General features: G+C 48.0%; 1 protein-coding gene across 2 annotated transcripts; it reads right to left on the reverse strand.

Annotated features, from left to right (window-relative positions):
* Positions 1-527: 527 nt before the first annotated feature.
* LOC137311301 (E3 ubiquitin/ISG15 ligase TRIM25-like) lies at positions 528-27,146 on the reverse strand. 2 transcript variants are annotated; one of them, XM_067978588.1, is made up of 6 exons: positions 26,514-27,146; positions 24,918-25,013; positions 23,998-24,228; positions 15,443-15,465; positions 14,354-14,487; positions 528-3,892 (listed from the first exon to the last, which is right to left on the reverse strand). In XM_067978588.1, exons 1-6 carry the CDS (start codon positions 27,072-27,074, stop codon positions 3,363-3,365), a joined length of 1,575 nt encoding a protein of 524 aa, XP_067834689.1. In that variant the 5' UTR covers positions 27,075-27,146; the 3' UTR covers positions 528-3,362. The 2 variants fall into 2 exon arrangements, with proteins under 2 accessions (XP_067834689.1, XP_067834688.1); XM_067978587.1 differs by having other exon boundaries at positions 14,279-14,487.

The raw sequence follows: 27,146 nt of genomic DNA on the forward strand, positions 1-27,146 counted from the left end.
CGAGGAGTGTGGGAACCAGGCCTCACGTCCCCCTCCCCGCATCCCCCCCCTCCCCACTCCCCCTCTCTTCCTCCCTCCCCGACCCCCAATCTCCTCCCCTTCTTCCCTCTTCTCCCCCACTCCCTCCTCACTTCTCCCCACTCTTGCTGGCAAAACTCACTGTTGTTACTTTTCCCTCTCTCTCTTTCCCATGGTTTGAACAAGTTGATATTACAGCATCTGATGTTTACAACAGCTTCTCACAGACTTTCAAGGCCTTGTATCTGTCTTACCTTTAACCTTCGAGACAATCTGCTGAATGAAACTTTTCCAATTTGGCCAACCTTCCCAGCATGCTGCCTTGAACAGTCAGTTTAACCGTTCCTTTGTTGAAATAATATTTTTAACCAAACTCAGCTCCTTTAGCAGGTAATTAATAACTGGTGTTGAAAGTCCAAAATCCTTCAGTCGCCCCTCAATTGAGTGTGAGATCGAACAACTCACTTTAACCCATTCATTGAATCTGAATTGCACTCACCACAGATAAGTTTAAACATTGTTACAAGAAGTTTAATCAGCGTCACATTTACAAAAAAGTTCTTTCAAATACGACAAATGAGAAAGAAAAGTGTTACAATCATAACAAGCTGTATAATAACAAAAAGCAGAGACATGATTTTCACCCAAGGATGCTGTCCCACATTATAGACGACCTCCCTCCATTCATGATCCCCAGGGGTAGAGGTCCCCTTTTCAATGTCAGCATTACGTTGTTTTGAATGCACTGTCAGTCTATCAATATTAGGGGTTTTAAACTACAGAAGTAATCTAAGAAAGTGGTTTCCCTCATTACTTCTCAGTCTTAATCTTCTACAATCTCCCCCCACCCTCCTTTGTGGGATCCTGGGGCCTTATCTAAGGTCCTCATCCTGTGAGCATCACAGACCGATCTCCAGCCATTTGCTCTTCTAATCTAAGTTTCATTTGGTTAATATCACACATCATGATACAGACAAAGAAAATCATAATACATTGTACAGAAAACTACAGAAACTAGGCTCCCCCCAAATACTACCATATCATCAAGAAATCTTGGACTTCAAAGATCCTCCAGCTCTCCTTTTTACCATTATCCATCTTGTGGATAATTCTGGCTCAGTATTATTTCTCCCCGGCCCTCAGTTGTCCCAATTTCATCGTTAACTCGAAGGAATCCAAACCTGAATTTTGGAAATCCAAATTCTATGTCCGTCTTTACTTTAATTTCAATCCCTCTGATAGGTACCAGTGTGTTTAACACTGTCCTGATTGTTTCATTAACTGGTCGGTTTCTCTATGGAGCATGTGTCAGTGCCTTGATTACCAAGTGTAAATCAGTAGTGATCCAGTATCTGTCCTCACTCTCCTGAGCACATTAACCATTTCATGTCGTGGTGTTGTCAACATGACTGAGCATGTCTGAGACCCGTCCTTCAGGGCATCTCCATCATGCGTTCCACAGACTGGTTGCCTCACGTGCAAAATATCACATTTACACACACAGCTGTTTCCCAAAATCACACCGAACGTGACATCAAATACAAGCCATTCCTGTGCTTTCAGGCTATCTGATCAACAGACCGGGGGGTGTCTGGAGGTATTTGCTTATCTCCCCCTGCGTGGTCCCGATCTCTCGGGTAGAGCCCAGGTTATAAAATATTCTTCTCACTGTTCAGTATAAGCAAGGACACAACCGTCTCCAAGAGAAAGCTATCAATTAACGATTGTTAACTCCCCTTTCCTGACTTTCACTGGATTGTGTATTGATTCCTGATTGATGCCCTTTGGGGGTTGTTCCCAGGTGATCTTTGTTTCTCACCGGTCACTCACACATCGTTTTCCTGACCCTTTGGTTTTTGGTTATCACAAAATGTCCCATTATCACCCATGACCACCTGGGACGCTGATTGTAGACTCCAATTGGTGGGGCAATTTTCCTGTTTGTGTCTCACACACTCAGTCACCTCAGTAACATCCCATAATACTCCCATTTCATGTTGGTTGTGAGCCCTGGAGGAACCTTACTGTCCAATAAACTAAAAATCACCACCCCATAAAACACAGATTAAAAGTTCCCAGTCTGGTCCAATGAATCAATACATTTGCTTAGTTGCAGACAGATGTGTTACCCCCCCTGGGCAGTCCCAGAAGCTCTCAGCGATGCCCAGGAGACCCCGGGGGTGAAATTAGTCTCTGGTGTTAGTGCAACACGGGCGATAGTGAATGGACAGCCCATTTTACACCCGCACCATTTTCTTTCCCACTGAAGTCAGTGTAACTCGGGCTGTCGATTCACCATCGCTGTTTGGAGCGACCGTCAAAGAACAATTTCAAACCCCAGCCTCAGATTTTCACAGCAGCACTTTAAAGGGACCGTGCCCTGTCACTACCATTCACTACTGAGATTAATACAGTCGTGCCCTGTCACTACCATTCACTACTGAGATTCATACGATCGTGCCCTGTCACTACCATTCACAACTGTGATTCATACAGTCGTGCCCTGTCACTACCATTCACTACTGTGATTAATACAGTCATGCCCTGTCACTACCATTCACTACTGTGATTAATACAGTCGTGCCCTGTCACTACCATTCACTACTGAGATTAATACAGTCATGCCCTGTCACTACCATTCACTCCTGAGATTAATACAGTCATGCCCTGTCACTACCATTCACGACTGAGATTAATACAGTCATGCCCTGTCACTACCATTCACTCCTGAGATTAATACAGTCATGCCCTGTCACTACCATTCACTACTGAGATTAATACAGTCGTGCCTGCCACTATTCTGATTCACTACTGTGATTAATACCACGACAATTCTGCAACTAAAGTGGTAAAATTCTACAACTGAAGGAGACAATTAATTGGAACGCTACGAATTACAAGCAAACTCACCAAAAGCAGCTATTTTTAGCTTTAGTGACAGACCCGAACAAAGAAAATCACAAAGACCCCGGATCCTGACAAAGAGGGGCAGTGCTGGAAGTGACATAATTAGAGGTGCGGACCCGGAAATACCGTCAGCAGAGAGGTGCTCCCGGAAGTGACATCATCAGAGGGGGCGGAGCCAGGAGCGACATCATCAGAGGGACAGAGCGGGGAGTGACATCATCAGAGGGGCACTCCTGGAAGTGACATCATCAGAGACACGCTCCCGGAAGTGACATCATCAGAGGGGCAGACCTGGAAGTGACATCATCATATGGAGCAGACCTGGAACTGACATCATCAGAAGAGCAGTCCTGGAAGTGACATCATCAGAAGGGCAGACCTGGAAGTGACATCAGTCCCGAACAGGAAGTGATGTCACCGAGTCTCCGCTATCAGGATTAATTTAACAGTTTTAGGGATGTTTCTTCCCAACAACAAAATGCCGGAAACACGGGTTCAGTGAATGTGGTTTGAAATGTGTGTAAATGTGTCAGTGAGTCAGTGACCCGGTGAAATGACACAGTCCCGGCCTCGTAGTCCAACTGAACTCGGATCCGGCTCTTAGACGGGATCGGTGGGAGGTCAGTGAACCGGGAATTGTGACCGGCACTGAGAGAAACACCAAACAAACCATAACGTAAACACCAGGATTTACTGTTTTCCCCGAGACCAGACTCTCCCTCCTCTCTCTCTGCGCTCCGACACACAATCCCTATTCTCCAGTCTTCCCCATCAGTCTCCACATCCCAGGAATGGGATTCTGAGGAGAAACTCTGGGAGCAGAGGACTTGGGGCCAGACTGCGAACCTCTCTGGGTGAGGTGGGTAGGGTTGTTCATGTCCAGTCCCTGTTACTGATCTCAGATCATTGGACAGAACCAAGTTCCAGTTTGCTGTCTTTGGATCCAGGCTCATCGCTGACCTTTGCCCTAGAGGGGAGAGAAGAGATTGGTCAGACAGGGTTATTCCACTCCCATCAATGATTGACAGCTGCAGGGTGGGAGTGTCAGTATTTCCCAGACACTGTCAGCCCCATATTACCTCTTAGACTGTGTTCATCCCCTGTTAAATAAATGGCCTTTGATCAGAATCCCTGTTAAATAGCAGTGTGTGGGTCCCAGTGCTGTACACTCAGTGCAAACACTGCAGTGGAGACACACATTAGCAGTCAGTTTAATCACACAAGCCCCTGGCACTGTGCACACGTTCTCCCAGACACAATGGAGGGGATTCACCGGCACACAACACATCCCACAGACTCACAGTTACAGCCCCACAATCTCAGCACTGGCTGTACTGGGAACACACAGCTCACAGGAGTGTGTCCTGGGCTTTCTCCCTCCTGTTACTGTCCCATCCTGAATACAGGAGTGTGCCCTGGGCTCTCTCCCTCCTGTTACTGTCCCATCCTGAATACAGGAGTGTGCCCTGAGCTCTCTCCCTCCTGTTACTGTCCAATCCTGAATACAGGAGTGTGCCCTGAGCTCTCTCCCTCCTGTTACTGTCCCATCCTGAATACAGGAGTGTGCCCTGAGCTCTCTCCCTCCTGTTACTGTTCCATCCTGAATACAGGAGTGCGTCCTGGGCTCTCCCCCTCCTGTTACTGTTCCATCCTGAATACAGGAGTGTGCCCTGGGCCCTCTCCCTCCTGTTACTGTCCCATCCTGAATACAGGAGTGTGCCCTGGGCTCTCTCCCTCCTGTTACTGTTCCATCTTGAATACAGGAGTGTGACCTGGGCTCTCTCCCTCCTGTTAGTGTTCCATCCTGAATACAGGAGTGTGCCCTGGGCTCTCTCCCTCCTGTTACTGTTCCATCCTGAATACAGGAGTGTGCCCTGGGCTCACTCCCTCCTGTTACTGTTCCATCCTGAATACAGGAGTGTGCCCTGAGCTCTCTCCCTCCTGTTACTGTTCCATCCTGAATACAGGAGTGTGCCCTGGGCTCTCTCCCTCCTTTTACTGTCCCATCCTGAATACAGGAGTGTGCCCTGGGCTCTCTCCCTCCAGTTACTGTCCCATCCTGAATACAGGAGTGTGCCCTGGGCTCTCTCCCTCCTGTTACTGTTACATCCTGAATACAGGAGTGTGCCCTGGGCTCTCTCCCTCCTGTTACCGTTCCATCCTGAATACAGGAGTGTGCCCTGGGCTCTCTCCCTCCTGTTACTGTCCCATCCTGAATACAGGAGTGTGCCCTGGGCTCTCTCCCTCCTGTTACTATCCCATCCTGAATACAGGAGTGTGCCCTGGACTCTCTCCCTCCTGTTACTGACCCATCCTGAATACAGGAGTGTGCCCTGGGCTCTCTCCCTCCTGTCACTGTTCCATCCTGAATACAGGAGTGTGCCCTGGTCTCTCTCCCTCCTGTTGCTGTCCCATCGTGAATACAGGAGTGTGTCCTGGGCTCTCTCCCTCCTGTTACTGTTCCATCCTGAATACAGGAGTGTGCCCTGGGCCCTCTCCCTCCTGTTACTGTCCCATCCTGAATGCAGGAGTGTGCCCTGGGCTCTCTCCCTCCTGTGACTGTCCCATCCTGAATACAGGAGTGTGCCCTGGGCCCTCTCCCTCCTGTTACTGTTCCATCCTGAATACAGGAGTGTGCCCTGGGCTCTCTCCCTCCTGTTACTGTCCCATCCTGAATACAGGAGTGTGCCCTGGGCTCTCTCCCTCCTGTTACTGTTCCATCCTGAATACAGGAGTGTGCCCTGGGCTCCCTCCCTCCTGTTACTGTCCCATCCTGAATACAGGAGTGTGTCCTGGGCCCTCTCCCTCCTGTTACTGTTCCATCCTGAATACAGGAGTGTGCCCTGGGCTCTCTCCCTCCTGTTACTGTTCCATCCTGAATACAGGAGTGTGCCCTGAGCTCTCTCCCTCCTGTTACTGTCCCATCCTGAATACAGGAGTGTGCCCTGGGCTCTCTCCCTCCTGTTACTGTCCCATCCTGAATACAGTAGTGAGCCCTGGGCTCTCTCCCTCCTGTTACTGTCCCATCCTGAATACAGGAGTGTGCCCTGGACTCTCTCCCTCCTGTTACTGTCCCATCCTGAATACAGGAGTGTGCCCTGGGCTCTCTCCCTCCTGTTACTGTTCCATCCTGAATACAGGAGTGTGCCCTGGGCTCTCTCCCTCCTGTTACTGTTCCATCCTGAATACAGGAGTGTGCCCTGAGCTCTCTCCCTCCTGTTACTGTCCCATCCTGAATACAGGAGTGTGCCCTGGGCTCTCTCCCTCCTGTTACTGTCCCATCCTGAATACAGTAGTGAGCCCTGGGCTCTCTCCCTCCTGTTACTGTCCCATCCTGAATACAGGAGTGTGCCCTGGGCTCTCCCCCTCCTGTTACTGTTCCATCCTGCTCACAGCTCTGATTAAAGTCTCCATTAATTTCCACACAGTAGTGAGGATTCTGTTGTCAATTGAGATGAATCTGATGTCCCTTCTGTACATTAAACTGTTGCTCCCTGTTCACTCTGAATTCACCAACACTCCCTCTCGCCCTGGGTCTGAGACTTGGACCAATTCCCAGCTGCGAGGAGGGAACAGGTGCAGGAACTCGACCCTCGAATCCCTCGCACTGAACCCTGACTGAAGAAACGTCACCGAGAAAGAAAGGGTTAACTAGGAACAGAAAGGGTTAAATAGAAACATAAAGGGTTAAATAGAAATTATGAACATTGTGATCCCCTGTGATATAAACACACCTTGGAATATTCCCGCTCTCCCCCCGATCCCTGTCGACTGCTCGATGACAATCCCTGGGACAGGGGCTCCCCCTGTTGAGCTGATTCTGCCCCCTCCCCGGAGCACAGATACTGACAGCCCTGTGAGGGACAGTGTCCCTTTAAGAGACACTCTGATTGACAGTGTGTAACCCCGCCCCTACCTGACCCATGGCGGGTGAAGCTTTGGCCCATTGCAGTGAGGAATGTTTAAAGCAGGTGTCACTGACGACTGAGGATTAATCTCAGGCTCCTGATCCACACACACAGGGACCTGAGATTAAAGTTCGGGGATATTCCCAGCTGTCTGAACACAACTAACCCGACCTGCTAACTGGCCATAACTTTCCAAACATCCGTAGATACGGGGGGCGGTGCCAGAGGACTGGAGAATCACAAATGTTACACCCTTGTTCAAAAGAGGGTGTAAGGATAAACCCAGCAACTATAGGCCAGTCAGTTTAACCTCAGTGGTGGGGAAACTTTTAGAACCGATAATCCGGGACAGAATTAACAGTCACTTGGTCAAGTGTGGATTGAATAGGGAAACCCAGCACGGATTTGTCAAAGGCAAATCGTGTTTAACTGACCTGATAGAGCTTTTTGATGAGGTAACAGAGAGGGTAGATGAGGGTAATGCAGTTGATGTGATGTACATGGACTTCCAAAAGGCATTTGATAAAGTGTCGCATGGTAGGTTTATCATCAAGATTGCGGCCCATGGAATAAAGGGGGCAGTGGAAACATGGATACAGAATTGGCTAAGTGACAGGAAACAGAGAGTAGTGGTGAACGGTTGTTTTTCGGACTGGAGGGAGGTGTGCAGTGGTGTTCCCCAGGGGTTGGTGCTGGGACCACTACTTTTCTTGATAAATCTTCTTCTTTGGCAGTCCCTCAGGGTCGAGGATGACTTGCTTCCACTCCGGGAGGGTGGGTTCTGCGGTGGCTGAATAGTCCAATCCTGGAGCCGCAGACTCTGCCACAGGTGGGGCAGGTAGTGTTTGATAAGGTGGGTGGGTGAGACGCTCTGGATTCTGTGCGCTCTTTTTGCTGCTTACGCTTGGCCTCCGCGTGCTCCACTCGGTGACGCTCGAGGTAATTGGCGCCTTCGTGGATGCTTCTTCTCCAGTTTGGGCGATTTAGGGCAAGCGATTCCCACGTGTCGGTGGGGATGTTGCATTTTTTTAGGGAGGCTTTGAGAGTGTCCGTCTCGCGTTTCCTCTGCCCTCCTAGTGATCGCCTGCCATTGCGGAGCTCGGAGTAGAGCACTTGTTTAGGGAATCTTGTGTCGGGCATGCAGACAATGTGGCCCCGCCCATCGCAGCTGGTTGAGCGTGACCAGTGCCTCGATACTGGGGATATTAGCCTGGGAGAGAATGCTCACGTTGGTACGTCTATCCCGCCAGTGGATTTGCAGGATTTTGCGGAGGCAACGTTGGTGATATCTCTCCAGTGATTTGAGGTGTCTGCTGTACATTGTCCATGTTTCTGATGTGTACAGGAGGGCGGGGACCACGGCTGCTCTGTAGACCATTGGTGCTGGATTTGAGGTCTCGGTCTTCGAACACTCTGTTCCTCAGGTGTCACTGGCGCTTTGGAGTCGATGTTGAATTTCATCGTCGATGTCTGCTCGCACCGAGAGGAGGCTCCCGAGGTATGGGAAATGATCCACACTGTCCAGAGGCTCACCGTGGATCTTGATGGTCGGGGGGCAGTGTTGTGTGGCAGGAGCGGGCTGGGAGAGGACCTTTGTTTTCGGGATGTTTAGCCTGAGGCCCATTCTCTCATACACCTCGGTGAATGTGTCGACGATGGTTTGTAGCTCGGCCTCTGAGTGTGTGCACACGCTGGCATCGTCTGCGTACTGCAGCTCGATGACCGAAGTTGGGGTGGTCTTGGTTCTGGCCTGGAGGCGTCAAAGGTTGAACAGTTTCCCACTTGTCCTGTAGGTTAGCTCCACTCCGGCGGGGAGCTTCATGGTGATGGGGTGGAGTGTTGCAACGAGGAAGATGGAGAAGAGCGTTGGTGTGATGACGCAGCCCTGGTTGATCCCCAGTTTGCACTCGTATTGGGTCTGTGGTGGATCCGTTGGTGAGGATCACGGCTCGCATGTCATCGTGGAGCAGGTGGAGAATGGTGACGAATTTCTGGGGGTAGCCGAATTTGAGGAGGATGCTCCACAATTCCTCACGGTTGACAGAGTCGAAGGCCTTTGCGAGATCGAAGAAGGCCATGTACAGAGGTTGATGCTGCTCCCTGCACTTTTCCTGGATTTGTCGCGCGCTAAAGATCATGTCCATTGTGCCTCTTGATGGGCGGAAGCCGCATTGAGACTCAGGGAGGAGCTCTTCGGCCACTGGAAGGAGGCGGTTGAGGAGGATTCTCGCGATGACCTTTCCCGTGGTGGACATTAGGGAAATCCCTCTGTAATTTCCGCAGTCGGACCTATCTCCTTTCTTGAAGATGGTCACAATTACGGCGTCTCTGAGATCTCCCAGCATGCTCTCTTCCTTCCAGACAAGGGTGATAAGGTCGTGTATTCGTGTCAAGAGTGCCTCTCCACCATGTTTTCGTACTTCAGCGGGGATTCCATCAGCACCGGGGGCCTTGTTGTTTTTCAGTTGTCGAATGGCTTTTTTGACCTCACGGCGGGCTGGGGTTGAGCTGAGATGGTGACGGGCTGGGGTTGTGCTGAGATGGTGGCGGGCTGGGGTTGTGCTGAGATGGTGGCGGGCTGGGGTTGTGCTGAGATGGTGGCGGGCTGGGGTTGTGCTGAGATGGTGGCGGGCTGGGGTTGTGCTGAGATGGTGGCGGGCTGGGGTTGTGCTGAGATGGTGGCGGGCTGGGGTTGTGCTGAGATGGTGGCGGGCTGGGGTTGTGCTGAGATGGTGGCGGGCTGGGGTTGTGCTGAGATGGTGGCGGGCTGGGGTTGTGCTGAGATGGTGGCGGGCTGGGGTTGTGCTGAGATGGTGGCGGGCTGGGGTTGTGCTGAGATGGTGGCGGGCTGGGGTTGTGCTGAGATGGTGGTGGGCTGGGGTTGTGCTGAGATGGTGGCGGGCTGGGGTTGTGCTGAGATGGTGGCGGGCTGGGGTTGTGCTGAGATGGTGGCGGGCTGGGGTTGTGCTGAGATGGTGGCGGGCTGGGGTTGTGCTGAGATGGTGGCGGGCTGGGGTGGTGCTGAGATGGTGACGGGCTGGGGTTGTGCTGAGATGGTGGCGGGCTGGGGTTGTGCTGAGATGGTGGCGGGTCGCGTGTTGCGGGATAGTGTCGAGGGTACTTGTGTCGAGGACTGGGTCTTGGTTGAGGAGGTCCTCGAAGTGCTCTCTCCAGCGGGCGTTGACTGCCTCTCTGTCTTTGATGAGCGCCTCTCCATGTTTGGCTCTCAGTGGGGTAGGTCCCTGGGTACTCGGACCGTGGATGGCTTTAATTGCGCTGAAGAAGCCGCGCACGTTGTGGTTGTCGGCGAGTTGCTGAGTTTCCTGCGCTCTTTCCACCCACCATCTGTTCTTTAGGTCACGGGTTCTTTGTTGCACCTCGGCCTTCAGTTGCCTGGAGGCTTGTTTCCTCTCACTCGAGTTTTGGTGGAGCTGCCAATTCAGGAACGCCTTGCCTTTGCGGTCTAGGAGATCCTGGATCTCCTGATAGTTCTCGTCGAACCAGTCTTGGTGTTTCCTGGTCGAGAGACCGAGCGTCTCCTCGCAGGTGCTGACTATGGTGGCTTTTAGGGCGGACCAGACGCTGTGGGCACTCTGGGACTCTGGATCATTGGTCGTCACCAGATTGGTTGTAAGGCGACGGCTGAGTTGGTCTTTCTCCTCAGGGTCTTTGAGTCCAGCGACATTAAGTCTCCTGCGGCAGAGTTTTTTCTGCCGCTGCCGGTTTGGGGCTCGGTTGATGGAGATGGTCGAGTGGATTAGTCGGTGGTCAGTCCAGCAGTCGGCGGCTCCAGGTGATGCGGACATCTTTGCGGTCCCTCGCTCGGACCATGATGTGGTCTATTAGGTGCCAGTGCTTGGAGATACTTTCCTTGATATATATTCATGACTTGGGTGTCGAGGGGACAATTTCAAAATTTGCAGTTGACACAAAACTTGGAAGGGTAGTAAACAGTGAGGAGGATAGTGATAGACTTCAAGAGGTATAGACAGGCAGGTGGCATGGGCGGACACGTGGCATGAAATTTAACGCAGAAAAATGCAAAGTGATACATTTTAGTAGGAAGAATGAGGAGAGGCAATATAAACTAGAGGGCACAACTCTAAAAGGGGTACAGGAACAGAGAGATCCTGGGCTTTATACATAGAGGCATAGTGTACAAAGGCAAGGAAGTCATGATGAACCTTTATAAAACACTGGTTCGGCCACAACTGGAGTATTGTGTCCAGTTCTGGGAACCGCACTTAAAAAAGATGTGAAGGCCTTACAGAGGGTGCAGAAAAGATTTACTAGAATGATTCCAGGGATGAGGGACTTTAGTTACGTGGATAGACTGGAGAAGCTGGGGTTGTTCTCCTTGGAACAGAGATGGTTGCGAGGAGATTTGATAGAGGTGTTCAAAATCATGAAGGGTCCAGACAGAGTAGATAGAGGGAAACTGTTCCCATTGGCAGAAGGGTCAAGAATGAGAGGACATAGATTTAAGGTGATTGGCAAAAGAACCAATGGTGACATGAGGAAAAACTTTTTTACACAGCGAGTGGTTAGGATCTGGAATGCACGGCCCGAGGTGGTGGTGGAGGCAGATTCAATCATGGCCTTCAAAAGGGAACTGGATAACTACTTGAAAGGAAAAAATCTGCAGTGATACAGGGAAAGGGCGGGGGAACGGGACTAGCAGGATTGCTTTTGCAAAGAGCAGGCGTGAACTCGATGGGCCGAATGGCCTCCTTCCGTGCTGTAACCTTTCTATGATTCTATACTGGCAGTCCCCTATAGAATCCTAGAATCTTACAGCACAGAAGGAGGCCATTCGGCCCATCGTGCCTGTGCCGGCTCTTTGAAAGAGCTATCCAATTAGTCCCACTTCCCCGCTCTTTCCCCATAGCCCTGCAAATTTTTCCTTTTCAAGTATTTATCCAATTCCCTTTTGAAAGTTATTATTGAATCTGCTTCCACCGCCCTTTCAGGCAGCGCATTCCAGATCAGAACAACTCACTGTAAAAAAAATTCTCCAAATCTCCCCTCTGGTTCTTTTGCTGATTACCTTAAATCTGTGTCCTCTGGTTACAGACCCTCCTGCCACTGGAAACAGTTTCTCCCTCTCTACTCTATAAAAATCACTCAAAATTTTGAACTCCTCTATTAAATCTGCCCTTAACCTTCTCTGCACTCAGGATAAATGAGCAGGTAATGGAGAGCAAGTTGGCTACAAAACAGAAAACAGAGAGTCGGGATTAAGGGTAGTTACTCAGACTGGCAAAAGGTGGGAAGTGGTGTTCCCCAGGGATCGGTGCTGGGACCACTGTTGTTCACAATTTACATTCATGATTTGTATTCGGGAATTGGAAGTACAATTTCAAAATTTGCAGACGACAGCACATTGGGGGGTGTGGTTAATACAAAGGAAGAATGTGTCAAAATACAAGGAGACATTAATAAACTTACAGAGTCGGCTGTAATTGGCAAATGAATTGTAATATAGATAAGTGTGAGGTGGTGCATTTTGGTAGGAAGAATAAAGAGGCCACAAACTGCTTGTTCAATAAGAGTCTAAATGGGGTAGAGGAGCAAAGGGATCTGGGGGTACAGACACACAAATCACTAAAAGTAGTGACACAGGTTAATAAGGCCATAAAAAGGCAAATCATCACTGGGGTTCATTTCTGGAGGGATAGAATTGAAAAGTGAAGAAGTTATGTTGAACTTGTATAGAATCTTGGTTAGACCACACTTGGAGTATTGTGAACAGTTCCGGTCTCCATATTATAAATAGTGTATAGAGGCATTGGAGAGGGTGCAAAAAAAGATTCACAAGGATGATATCAGAACTGAGAGGATAAACTTATCAGGAAAGGCTGAACAGGCTGGGACTCTTTACTCTAGAAAAGAGAAGGCTGAGGGGTGACCTGATCGAGGTTTTTAAGATAATGAAAGGGTTTGATAGGGTAGAAGTAGAGAAACATAGAAAATAGGAGCAGGAGTAGGCCATTCGGCCCTTCGAGCCTTCGAGAGAAAATGTTTCCACTTGTGGGGGAGTCCAAAACTCGAGGTCATCAATGGGAAATAGTCACTAATAAATCCAATAGGGAATTCAGGAGAAACTTCTTAACCCAGAGAGTGGTGAGAATGTGGAACTCACCACCACAAGGAGCAGTTCAGGCAAATAGCACAGATGTATTGAAGGGAAAGCTCGATACGCACATGATGGAGAAAGGAATAGAAGGGTATCCTGATAGGGTGAGATGAAGTAGGGAGAGGGGAGGCCCGTGTGGAGCATAAATGCCGGCATGGACCAGTTGGGCCGAATGGCCTGTTTCTGTGCTGTAGACTTGATGTGACTCGATGTAAAGAGAACAATCCCAGTTTCTCTAATCTCTCCACATAACTGAGGTCCCTCATCCCTGTACCATTCTAGTACATCTCCTCTGCACCCTCTCCAAGGCCTCGACATCAATAGAATTACATAGAATGAACAGCAGAGAAACAGGCCATTCGGCCCATCTGGTCCATGCTGGTGTTAATGCTCCACATGAGCCTCTTCCCTCCGACTTGATTTAACCCTTTCAGTGTATCATTCTATTCCTTTCCCCCTCATGTCTTTATCTTGCTTCCCCTTAAATGTATCTGTGTGTTCGCCTCAACTACTCCATGTGGGAGCGAGTTCCACATTCTCACCACTCTCTCAGTAAAGAAGATTCTCCTGAGTTCCCGATTGGATTTATTAGTGACTATCTTATATTTATGACCCTAGTTTTGGTCTCCCCACAAGTGTAAACATCTTCCTTACGTCTACCCCATCAAACCCCTTCATAATCTTAAAGACCTCTATCAGGTCACCCCTCAGCCTTCTCTTTTTGAGAGAAAAGAGCCCCAGTCTGTTCAACCTTTCCTGATATTTATAACCTCTCAGTTCTGTCATCATCGTTGTGAATCTTTTTTGCACGTTATCCAGTGCCTCTAGATTCTTTTTATAATATTGAGACCAGAACTGTGCATCGTACTCCAAGTGAGGTCTAACCAAGGTATACGGAGACCAGAACTGTGCACAGTGCTCCAAGTGTGGTCTAACCAAGGTATATGGAGACCAGAACTGTGCACAGTGCTCCAAGTGTGGTCTAACCAAGGTATATGGAGACCAGAACTGTGCACAGTGCTCCAAGTGTGGTCTAACCAAGGTATATGGAGACCAGAACTGTGCACAGTGCTCCAAGTGTGGTCTAACCAAGGTTTGATACAAGTTTAACATAACTTCCCCGCTTCTCCATTCAGATGTCCTCAGTACACACCGCCTTCCTCCTCTTTCAGTCCAATCAGTATATTGATCGTAATCGCCTTGGAAATCTTATTTTAATGATTTAATAACAGTTTCTTCATGTCTCAGACAAGCCCAGCTAACGGCAATCATCTCTAACCTGAGGGCTTTAATCTAAGTGCCTCCTCACCTCCTGAAATTCTTAACCTTGACATCTCTCCTAAAGTGTGGTGCCCAGAATTGGAGAAAAGCTGCACGTTCTCACTTATCATTCCCAATATGTCTGAGTGGTACTTTTCCGATCCATTCAGCCTCTTCTGGATAAGTTGAGATATTTTGGACAGGTTCAGGGTGAGCGCTGGAACATCTGGGTCTGTGACTCTCTGAGTCTCAGTCACTCTGTAATGAAAGAGGAGAGAATGTTTTTATCAGTGGGGACATTTCAGATCAGAAACCCAAAGGGGAACGAGTGATCAGTGCGACAACCTGCACCCCTTCTAATGCTCGTACTGACACCCCGCAGCAACCCATCCTGAGAATGGCAGAATCCCGGGATTTGCAGTCTCCCTGCATTCACACTGATCTCCACACGTGCAGTGGGATCCTGGTTTGCTGTCACTTCAGCTCAGTTTGTGATTTTCAAAGCCGTCTGTGTTCAGTCCAGTTTCTCTGTACTGGAGCCCTTATCTTTCCATTATTAATAATTATTATTATCCCGAGGGTCTCCAGTCTGTGCTCCCCCCTCTCTGCAGGAACACACTCACTACGATCATGTGAAGTGAGGAGAGGAGAAGGAACAGCCTCCCAGGGACCTGGGATCGGTGGGATTCCCTCACAGAGTGTCCAGTCACACTGACATTACTGGGAAATTTCAGCACACACTCATTTCTCTGTTAGTGGATAGAATGAGCCAATCACAAGACATTTTACTGTCACTCTGACACTGGGACCTGCCCCTCTCCTCATTTCTCCATGGGCTGGTTGATAGAACAAGCCAATCACACAGCACTTACTGACCCAATGGAATAAAGCTGTCACTGACACACATGGAGCCTTTAGGAAGCCTCGGTTAGATACAGGTCACTGCAGGTTTCTCTCACTCTCAATTCCTGTCCAACAGGTTCCTGAGAAGCTCGACACACCGATGGAACAGCCCATCTCACTCCCATTTCCCACAGGCTGCCTGAGCCAAGAACCCCTCAAACCACAGTTAAACATCACTCAATATTCGCCCCATTTGGAAGCCCCTGATCTGGGGAGGTTTCCAAGCGGTGATTCTACTTTCACTCTTCTCCCAGATACAGGTGAAGGTTCCCTATCAGCAGCAGGTACTGTATGACTGAGAGGAACTTACCTGGAAAGGAGCTGCTTCGAGTTCTGTGAATAAAGAGAGGAGATCAAATCAGTCAATAGAATCAAAGAATCATACTGCACAGGAGGAGGCCATTCGGCCCATCGTGCCTGTGCTGGCTCTTTGAAAGAGCTATCCAATTAGTCCACTCCCCCTGTTCTTTCCCCATAGTCCTGCAAATTTTTCCCCTTCAATTCCCTTTTGAAAGTTATTATTGAATCTGCTTCCACCGCCCTTTCAGGCAGCGCATTCCAGATCAGAACAACTCACTGCATAAAAAAATTCTCCTCATCTCCCCTCTGGTTCTTCTACCAATTACCTTAAATCTGTGTCCTCTGGTTACTGGCCTCCCTGCCAGTGGAAACAGTTTCTCCTTATTTACTCTATCAAAACCCTTCATGATTTGAACACCTCGATTAAATCTCCCCTTAACCTTCTCTGCCCTGAGGAGAACAATCCCAGCTTCTCCAGTCTCTCCACATAACTGAAGTCCCTCATCCCTGGTCCCATTCTAGTAAATCTCCTCTACACCTTCTCTTAGGCCTTCATATCCTTCCTAAAGAGTGGTGCCCAGACCTGGACACAATACTCCAGCTGGGACCTAACCAGTGATTTATAAAGGTTTAGAATAACTTCCTTGCTTTTGTACTCCAAGCCTGTTTATAAAGCCCAGGATCCCGTATTCTTTTTTAACAGCTTGATCAAATTGTCCTAATCACCTTCAAAGATTTCTGTCGATGACCCTCCAGGTCTCTCTGTTCCTGCACCCCCTTTAAAATTGTACCATTTAGTTTATTTTGCCTCTCCTCATTTTTCCTTCCAAAATGCATCACTTAAATTGCATCTGCCATGTGTCCGCCCATTTCACCAGTCTGTCCATGTCCTCCTGAAGTCTGTTCCTATCCTCCTCACTGTTTACTACATTTCCAAGCTTTGTGTCAGCCGCAAACATTGAAATTATGTTCCATATACCCAAGTCCAGGTCATTAATATATATCAAAAAGAGCAGTGGTCCTAACACTGACCCCTGGGGAACACCACTGTAAACTTCCCTCCAATCTGAAAAACTACTCTCTGCTTTCTGTCCCTTAGCCAATTTTGTATCCACGCTGCCCCTGTCCCTTTATTCCCATGGGCATTAATTTTGCTAACAAGTCTATTGTGTGGGATGCAGAAAAATACTAAATGATATATTTCGGTAGGAAGAATGAGGAGAGGCAATATAAACTAAAGGGCACAACTCTAAAAGGGGTACAGGAACAGAGAGATCTGGGGGTTTATGTGCACAAATCGTTGAAGGTGGCAGGGCAGGTTGAGAAAGTGATTAAAAAAGCATACGGGATCCTGGGCTTTATAAATAGAGGCACAGAGTACAAAAGTAAGGAAGTCATGATGACCCTTTATGAAACACTAGATCGACCACAACTGGAGTATTGTGTCCAGTTCTGGGCACCGCACTTTAGGAAAGATGTGAAGGCCTTAGAGAGGGTGCAGAAGAGATTTACTAGAATGATTCCAGGGATGAAGGAGTTTAGTTACGTGGATAGACTGGAGAAGCTGGGGTTGTTCTCCTTGGAAGAGACGGTTGCGAGGAGATTTGATAGAGATATTCAAAATCATGAAGGGTTCAGGCAGAGTAGATAGAGAGAAACTGTTCCCATTGGCGGAAGGGTCAAGAACCAGAGGACACAGATTTAAGGTGTTTGGCAAAAGAACCAAAGGTGACATGAGGAAAAACTTTTTTACACAGCGAGTGGTTCTGATCTGGAATGCACTGCCCGAGGGGGTGGTGGAGGCAGATTCAATCATGGCCTTCAAAAGGGAACTGGATAAGTACTTGAAAGGAAAAATTTGCAGGGCTGCAGGGAAAGGGTGGGGGAGTGTTACTAGCTGGATTGCTCTTGCATAGAGCCGGCGTGGACTCGATGGGCTGAATGGCCTCCTTCCGTGCTGTAACCTTTCTATGAATCGATGATTCTATGATTTATCATATGTCTTCTGAAAGTCCATATACACAACATCAACTGCACAACCCTCATCAGATCTCTCAATTATTTTTAAATCATAAAATCATAGTATGATTCAGGACAGAAGGAGGCCATTCAGCCCATCGTGTCTGTGCCGGCTCTTGGGTAGAGCTATCAAATTAGCCTGATTCCCCCGCTCTTTCCCCATCGCCCTGTAAATTTTACCCCTCCAAGTATTTATCCAATTCTGTTTTGAAAGTTATTATTGAATCTGCTTCCACCGCCCTTTCAGGCAGCGCATTCCAGATCAGAACAACTCGCTGTGTAAAAAGAATTCTCCTCTTCTCACCTGATTCTTTTGCTGATCATCTTAAATCTGTGTCCAATGTTTACAGAACTTTATAAGCCCATAAGAGATAGGAGCAGGAGTCGGCCATTCGGCCCCTTGAACCTGCTCTGCCATTTAATGAGATCATGGCTGATCTGATTTTTACCTCAACTCCACTTTCCCGCCCTTTCCCCATATCCTTTGACTCCCTTGCTGATCAAAATTTGTCCAACTCAGCCTTGAATGTATTCAGTGACTCAGCCTCCACAGCTTTTTGGGGTAAAGAATTCCAAAGATTCACGACCCTCTGGGAGAAGAAATTCCTCCTCATTTCCATCTTAAACGGGTGACCCCTTATTCTGAGACCATACCCCCTCGTTTTAGATTCCCCCACGAGGGGTAACATCCCCTCAGCATCTACCCTATCGAGTCCCCTCAGAATCTTGTGTGTTCCAATAAGATCTCCTCTCATTCTTCTAAACTCCAATGAGTATAGACCCAACCTGTTCAATCTTTCCTCATAAGACAACCCTTCCATACCCGGAATCAACCGAGTGAACCTTCTCTGAACTGCCTCCAATGCAAGTATGTCCTTCCTTAAATAAGGGCACCAGAACTGTACGCAGTACTCCAGGTGTGGTCTCACCAGCACCCTGTACAGTTGTAGCATGATTCCCCTGCTTTTATACTCCATCCCCCTAGAAATAAAGGCCAACCTTCTGCCACTGGAAACAGTTTCTCCAGATTTACTCTATCAAAACCCTTCATGATTTTGAACACCTCAATTAAATCTCCCGTTAACCTTTTCTGCTCCAAGGAAAACAACCCCAGCTTCTCCAGTCTCTCCACATAACTGAAGTCCCTCATCCCTGGTCCCATTCCAGTAAATCTCCTCTGCACTCTCTCTAAGGCCTTCACATGCTTCCTAAAGTTCAGTGCCCAGAATTGGACACAATACTCCAGCTGGGGCCGAACCAGTCATTTATAAAGGTTTAGAATAACTTCCTTGCTTTTGTAATCTATGCCACTGTTTATAAAGCCAAGGATCCTGGGTACTTTTTAAACAGCCTTCTCACCTTGTCCTGTCACCTTCAAAGATTTGTGTACGTACACCCCCAGGTCTCTCTGTTCCTGCACCCTCTTTAAAATTGTACCATTTAGTTTATTTTGCCTCTCTTCATTCTTCCCACCAAAATACATCACTTCACACTTCTTTGCATTAAATTGCATCTGCCATGTTTCTGCCCATTTCACCAGTCTGTCTCTGTCCTCCTGAAGTCTGTTACTATCCTTCACATCGTTTACTACATTTCCGAGTTTTGTGACATCTGCAAACTTTGAAATTATGCCCTGTATACCCAAGTCGAGGTCATTAATATATATTAAAAAGAGCAATGGTCCGAATACTGACCCCTGGGGGAACACCACTATAAACTTCCCTCCAGTCTGAAAAACAACCGTTCACCACTACTCTCTGCTTTCTGTCTCTGAGCATATTTCGTGTCCATGCTGCCACTGTCCCTTTAATCCCATGGGCTTCAATTTTGCTGACAAGTTTTCATCGAAGAATTCAATCAAGTTAGTCCGACACGATTTGCCTTTAATAAATCTGTGTTGTCTGTCGTTTATTATCCCATTTTCTTCCAAGTGACAATTAATTTTGTCTCAGATTATTGTCTCTCGAAATTTCCCCACCATCGACGTTAGGCTGACTGGCCTGTAGTTGCCGGGTTTATCCCTCTCCCCTTTTTTGAACAGAGGTGTAACATTTGCAATCCTCCAGTCCTCTGGCAACATTCCCATATCCAAGGAGGATTGAAATATTGTGGACAGACTCTCCACTATTTCCACCCTTACTTCCCTCAGCAAACTAGGATGCATCCCACCCGGACCGGGTGACTTTTCTACTTTGAGCGCTGTCAACCCTTTTCGTACTTCCTCTTTATCTATTTTAATCCATTCGGCCCCTTGAGCCTGCTCCACCATTCAATCAGATCATGGCTGATCTTCAACCTCAACTTAACTTCCCGCACAATCCCCATAATCCCTTCATTCCATTAGTTTCCAAAAATCTGTCAATCTCAGTCTTGAATATACTCAATGACTGAGCATCCACAGCACTCAGGGGTAGAGAATTCCAAAGATTCACAATCCTCTAAGTGAAGACATTTCACCTCATCTTGGTCCTAAATGGGCTAATTATCTTGAGACTATGCCCCCTAGTTCTAGACTTCCAGCCAGAGGAAACAACCTCTCAGCACCTACCCTGTCGAGCCCTCTCAGAATCTTATATGTTTCAATGAGATCACCTCTCATTCTTTTGATGAGGGGGCGGACATATGAGGAGAGGTTGAGTAGATTGGGACTCCACTCATTGGAGTTCAGAAGAATGAGAGGCGATCTTATTGAAACATATAAGATTGTGAAGGGGCTTGATTGGGTGGATGCGGTGAGGATGTTCCCAAGGATGGGTGAAACTAGAACGAGGGGGCATAATCTTAGAATAAGGGGCTGCTCTTTCAAAACTGAGATGAGGAGAAACTTCTTCACTCAGAGGGTAGTAGGTCTGTGGAATTTGCTGCCCCAGGAAGCTGTGGAAGCTACATCATTAAATAAATTTAAAACAGAAATAGACAGTTTCCAAGAAGTAAAGGGAATTAGGGGTTACGGGGAGCGGGCAGGAAATTGGACATGAATTTAGATTTGAGGTTAGGATCAGATCAGCCATGATCTGATTGAATGGCGGAGCAGGCTCGAGGGGCTGATTGGCCTACTCCTGCTCCTATTTCGTATGTTCTTATGTTCTAGACTCCAGAGAATATAAACTCATTCCACTCAATCTCTCCTCATAAGACATCCCTCTCACCCCAGGAATCAATCTAATGAACCTTCGTTGCACCCCCTCCAAGGCAAGTATATCCTTCCTTTGGTAAGGAGACCAAAACTGTACATAATGCTCCAGGTATGGTCTCACCAGAGCCCTGTATAATTGCAGCAAGACGTCCTTACTCTTATACTCTTATACTCCAACCCCCTTGCAATAAAAGCTAACATACCATTTGCCTTCCTAATTGCTTGCTGTACCTGCATGTTAACTTTCTGTGATTCTTGTACAAGGACACCCAAATCCCTCTGACTACCAACATTTTTAGTCTCTCACCTTTTAAAAAATATTCTGCTTTTCTATTCTTCCTGCCAAAGTGGATAATTTCACATTTCCCCACATTATACTCCACCTGCCACCGTCTCGCCCATTCACTTAACCTGTCTATATCCATTTGCAGCCTCTTTGCATCCTCCTCACAGCTTACTTTCCCACCTATCTTTATATTGTCAGCAAACTTGGATACATTACACTCGGTCCACTAATCTAATCATTGATATAGATTGTAAACAGCTGAGGCCCAAGCACTGATCCTTGCAGCACCCCACTAGTTACAACCTGTCAACCCGAAAATGACCCGTTTATTCCTACTCTCTGTTTTCTGTCCGTTAACCAATCTTCAATCCATGCTAATATATTACCCCCAATCACATGAGCCCTAATCTTCTGTGGCACCTTACCAAATGCCTTTTGAAAATCCAAATATACTACATCCACCAGTTCCCCCTTATCTACCCTGCTAGTTACACCCATAAAAAGCTCGAATAGATTTGTCAAACACAATTTCCCTTTCATAAAACCGTGCTGACTCTGCCTGATCATATTACGATTTTCTAAGTGCCTGTTACTACGTCCTTAATAATAGATTCTAGGATTTTCTCTCCCACTGATGTCAGGCTAACTGGCCTATAGGTCCCTGTTTTCTCTCTCTCTTCTATCTTGAATACGGGTTTACATTTGCTACCTTCCAATCAACAGGTACTGTTCTAGAATCGAGGGAATTCTGGAAGATCAAAACCAATGCATCCACTATCTCTGCAGCCACCTCTTTTAAAACCCCACGATGTAGACCATCAGGTCCAGGGGATTTGTCAGCTTTTAGTCCCATTAATTTCTCCAGTACTTTTTCTTTACTAATCGTCATTACTTTATGTTCCTCACTCTCATTTGCCCCTTGGTTCCCCACTATTTCCGGTATGTTTTTGTCTTTTCAACGGTGAGGACAGATACAAAATATTTGTTTAACATCTCTGCCATTTCCTTAATCCCCATTATAATTTCTCCTGTCTCTGCTTCTAAGTGACCCACGTTTACTTTAACTAATCTCTTCCTTGTTACATTCCTGTAGAAACTCTTACAATCTGTTTTTATATTTCTTGCTAGTTTACTCTCATTCAATTTTGTCTCTCTTTATCAATTTCGTGGTCATCCCTTGCTGATTTCTAAAACCCTCCAAATCCTCAGGCTGACTGCTCTTTTTGGTAACATTGTAAGCCTCTTCTTCTAATCTAATACCATCCTTAACTTCTCTAGATAGCCGCGGTTGGATCACTTTTCCTGTGGAGTTTTATGGTCCTTCATTGGCCCCACCTTTCCTTTAACTACCCTTTTACACTTTGTAAGTTTCTAAAAGACTTTATGTTACCCGCTAATCTTTTCTCATACATTATCTTTGCCCCTTTCATTTCCTTTTTTTCAGTTCTCCTCTGCACTCTCTGTATTCTGTTTGATTCTCTACTGTGATTACTGTCTATTATGAACCTGATGTGGAGATGCCGGTGATGGACTGGGGTTGACAATTGTAAACAATTTTACAACACCAAGTTATAGTCCAGCAATTTTATTTTAAATTCACAAGCTTTCGGAGGCTTCCTCCTTCGTCAGGTGAACGATGTGATCCATTTTCACATCGTTCACCTGACAAAGGAGGAAGCCTCCGAAAGCTTGTGAATTTAAAATAAAATTGCTGGACTATAACTTGGTGTTGTAAAATTGTTTACTATTATGAACCTGACATTTATCATAAGCCTCCTTTTTCTGTTTCATTTTAATCTCTATTTCTTTAATCATCCAGGGAGCTCTAGCTCTGGATGCCCTTCCTTTCCCCCTCACAGGAATGTCTCTAGTCTGTACCCGAACTATCTCCTCTTTGAAGGCCTCCCATTGCTCATTTACTGTTTTACCTTCCAATCTTTGTTTCCAACCCACCTGGGCCAGATCCCTTTTCAACTCACAGAAATTAACCCTCCTCCAGTTGAGTATTTTCACATTTGATTGTTTCTTGTCCTCTTCCATTACTTTCTAAACCTAATTATATTGTGATCACTGTTTCCCAAATGCTCCCCCACTGAAACATGCTCCACTTGCCCCACTTCATTCCCCAGAACTAGATCCAGCACTGCTTCCTTCCTCGTTGGGCTGGAAACATATTGAAGAAAGTTCTCCTGAACACATTTGAGGAATTCCTCCCCCTCTTTGCCCTTTACTCTGTTTTTTCCCCAGTCTATATTCGGATAATTGAACTCCCCCATGATCACTATTCGATTGTTTATACAACAAACAAATCAACACCCAATGAAACCAAACCGTGAATTTGGGATTGAGAGTAAAGAGTTCAATGTATAACAGTAGGTGGGGCCAGTCACAGGAATGGGGAATAATCCAACATTTTACTGCACTCCATCCTGGGGCAGCACCAACACTCCTGGGGCAGGGCTGAGGGGGCAGCACCAACACTCCTGGGGCAGGGCTGAGGGGGCAGCACCAACACTCCTGGGGCAGGGCTGAGGGGGCAGCACCAACACTCCTGGGGCAGGGCTGAGGGGGCAGCACCAACACTCCTGGGGCAGGGCTGAGGGGGCAGCACCAACACTCCTGGGGCAGGGCTGAGGGGGCAACACCAACACTCCTGGGGCAGGGCTGAGGGGGCAGCACCAACACTCCTGGGGCAGGGCTGAGGGGGCAGCACCAACACTCCTGGGGCAGGGCTGAGGGGGCAGCACCAACACTCCTGGGGCAGGGCTGAGGGGGCAGCACCAACACCCCAGGGGCAGGGCTGAGGGGGCAGCACCAACACTCCTGGGGCAGGGCTGAGGGGGCAGCACCAACACTCCTGGGGCAGGGCTGAGGGGGCAACACCAACACTCCTGGGGCAGGGCTGAGGGGGCAGCGCCAACACTCCTGGGGCAGGGCTGAGGGGGCAGCACCAACACTCCTGGGGCAGGGCTGAGGGGGCAGCACCAACACTCCTGGGGCAGGGCTGAGGGGGCAGCACCATTGCTGGGCCCCACCAACAATCTTCAAACAATTCAGCCCTCTCACCAGCCTCACAGAAACGCCCCATTCCCCAGACATGGCCCTGTTTATATTGAAGATGTACCTGAATAAAGGAGAGAGGGTCCCTCTGTAGCAGACCATGGTATTCTCCATCTATTAATGTCATCTGTTCCATCCTCTTGTTTAATGCTTCAGAACAGCTTCTAATCTGTGAGAGAGCTCGGAGCCCCTCCTCATCGATCAGTTTCAGTGCGTATTCTTCATCTTCTTCCAGCTGTCTCCTCCAGTCAGAGTAGCTCTTCGATAGCTTTCCTTTCAGCTCATTGATTCGTGTCTGAAACCCAAACCAACTCTCATTACAAACGGCCCTTCCACACAGCTCTTACCCTGAGCACACGGCACTTTCCAGGGACGGGACAGTTTGTTTCGATCACTACTCGATCACCCGTTAAAGATAGACGAGCAGTGGGGGGTGTCTACTGGGAGAGAAAACAGAGTTTAACGAGTGTTGCCTTGAGCCTTGAGTTTAAAAGAAAGAGCACTGTATTTAGACTGTGTATGGCACTGCCACCTGGTCCATCCACACCTGGAGTGATGGGTCCAGTTTTGGTGCCCACACCTGGTGAAGGAGATCGAGACTCTGGAGAGGACGGTGGCCAGAATGACACGTAGTCTGATGGATTTAATTCTGAGGATCGGCTCCAAGAGGGAGGGCGATTTAGAGAAAGGCCGAGAGGGACATGATTGAGGTTTTTAAAATGATCGAGGGATTATTGGACTCACTGGTTGGGTGAGGTATTGAGATGGATCGGGATGGTAGGACCAGAGGGTCTGTGTATAAAATCCATAGGCACAGAGTTAGGTTGGACACCAGAGTCCTCGATCTCTGGAACAGACTCCCTGAACATGTGGGGGGTTTGGAGTCACTCCCACCCTTTAAAAGGGAGCTGGGGAGGAATTTCCCAGAGTTTGTCCTGAATTGGCTGCAGATTCCAGAGTAAATCCAGTCCCACTTTTCCCTACCTTTATTTCAGCTTCTGATCTCTCCAAGTCTCGCTGTTTGGTGGAACAATTCTGCTGGACTCCCCGAAGCCTCTCGATTTCTCTCTCCAATTCTTCCTGTAAAGGCAATTGGAAAGTTTTCAAAAGGGATTCAAACTGGGATTTAAAGGGGAAATGATTCCGTTCCAGGAGTGACCCCACTGGGTGTGGATAGAAAGTGGTTTGGGGGATTCTCAGTGTCTGGGCCTTGAGCAGAAATATTCCCTTCTGTGGCTCTCAGTAAAGAGGCGCTCCCTGCCCTGTATAAACTGAGTGACCACACACACACCGGCTTCTTTTCACACTGACACACCGTGTGCTGCATTTTCACACGGACTCAGCTCCTCCATTTCCAGGAATCAGCCGAGGGGAAAGGGAGACAGACTCAGTCACACCAGCATTTCTCAAACACCAATTCCCTCTTGTTGTGAGAAACAGTTTCCCCCCCCAGCCCCTGAGTCACCCCCCGTGGGTGTCCCTCACTCCCCCCACCGGTGATGGTCCTCTCCCTGCTGGTCAGATGGCAGAATACCCCAGCGTTACACAGGGCTCCAACATGCTCTGCTCTACAGCCCTATGTCATGGAGTGCCAGTTCTCACAGGTGCCCATGAGAATCCATACGCAGTGCCCCTTTAATGAAAATGCTTACATAGTCAGTAATACTAGAAGCTAGGATTGCTTATGTGGCAAAGTAGAAACAGGAGTTACTTCGAAGCCAGCATACTGTGGGTCAGGACAAGGGGCCCCATCAAGGCTGATAGTTATATGCTGAGTTTGTTAGATATAGAGGTCTGTTGATGCTCATCATGGAAGAGACCTGACAGGACTCGGGAGTCTCTGGTGTGAGTGTCTTGGTACAGCCGGTTAATCAATAAAAGCAATAAGCTGATCAAGGCTGGAAACATTCCAAGCTAGTAGATAAGAGTGGAGAAGGACCACGAAGGCATTCCAAACTGGGAGATAAGAATACATTCATCTGTGTCTGTCAATGTTGCATGTTCAGGCCCCTGTACTACCTGTAATTGGCCGGTAATTATGTAACCTTACATGGCCTACCGATGCCCCGCTGATGATTGGTGTGGACCCTGGCTGTACAGGTGCCCACCTCCTCTGATAAATGTATAAAAGTGTGAACTCCTGTATGTAACTTGTCTTGTTCTGTTAGGATCGACACGGCTCTGTCCGGAGTCAAAATCGATGCTAGAGACCAAGCCCCGCGGTAAATAAAATTGTGTTGAATTTAAAGACGTATTCGATTTCAGTTTTTGCTGAACCAGACTGAGGGGAAAGAATCGAGTTCATCACCCACACAGTGAATTACTGAGCTCCACAATGCCCTCACCCTGGCTCACTCTCACACCCCTCCCAGTGCCCACCCTGTTCTCTCAGACAGACTGTAAGAGAAAGGGGAGGGAGCATCTGACTGACAAAAAATTAACAGCCGTAAACCCAGACCCGGGGCAGAAAGAAAACTCTGGGCTAAATCAGCACTGTCTGCAATCAGTTCGAATTAATGTTCGTCATCAACAGGAAAACTCTCCCTCACTGTATTTAATATCAGGAATTGTGTCGCTCACCTTAATTGCAGCTTGTGCCTGATCGAGGCTCAGCAGTGTGTGGGATTTATGTTTCCCTATTATTGTACAGGAAGCACACACACTCTCTGCATCATCTTTACAGTAGTATTCAAGGACCTTCTTATGGTCAAGGCACTGTCTCTCTGTAAGGTCAGCCGTAGGCTCGATTAGGGTGTGATCCTTGAAGGCCTCTTTCCGTAAATGTGGTTTTAAATGAAGGGAGCAAAAGGAAGCTTCACATTTCAGACACGTCTTCACAGCCGGGGTTGGATTTTCTTCACAGCAATCACACATGACACGGCCTGAATCAGCAGGAGGCTGTGAGCGATTGTATTTCTCCACGATATTACACAGCGTGAAGTTTCTCTCCAGACTGGGCCTGGGGTTGAATTTCCGGCGACACTGAGGGCACTCAAACCCTCCTGGGCCTGCTGTCTGGGCCCAAACTCCCTCAATACATTTCAAACAGAAACTGTGCAGACAGGGTAATATCACCGGGTCCTGGTACACCTGGAGACACACAGCACAGGTTAATTCATCCTCGAAAGCTCCGGGCTCCATTCCTGCAGCACCTGAAAGAGTTTTCACACAGAACAGAGAGAGAGAGAGAGAGAGAGGAACCAGAGCAGGAAG

Source organism: Heptranchias perlo, unplaced genomic scaffold, assembly GCF_035084215.1.
Source record: "Heptranchias perlo isolate sHepPer1 unplaced genomic scaffold, sHepPer1.hap1 HAP1_SCAFFOLD_322, whole genome shotgun sequence".
NCBI lineage: Eukaryota > Metazoa > Chordata > Chondrichthyes > Hexanchiformes > Hexanchidae > Heptranchias > Heptranchias perlo.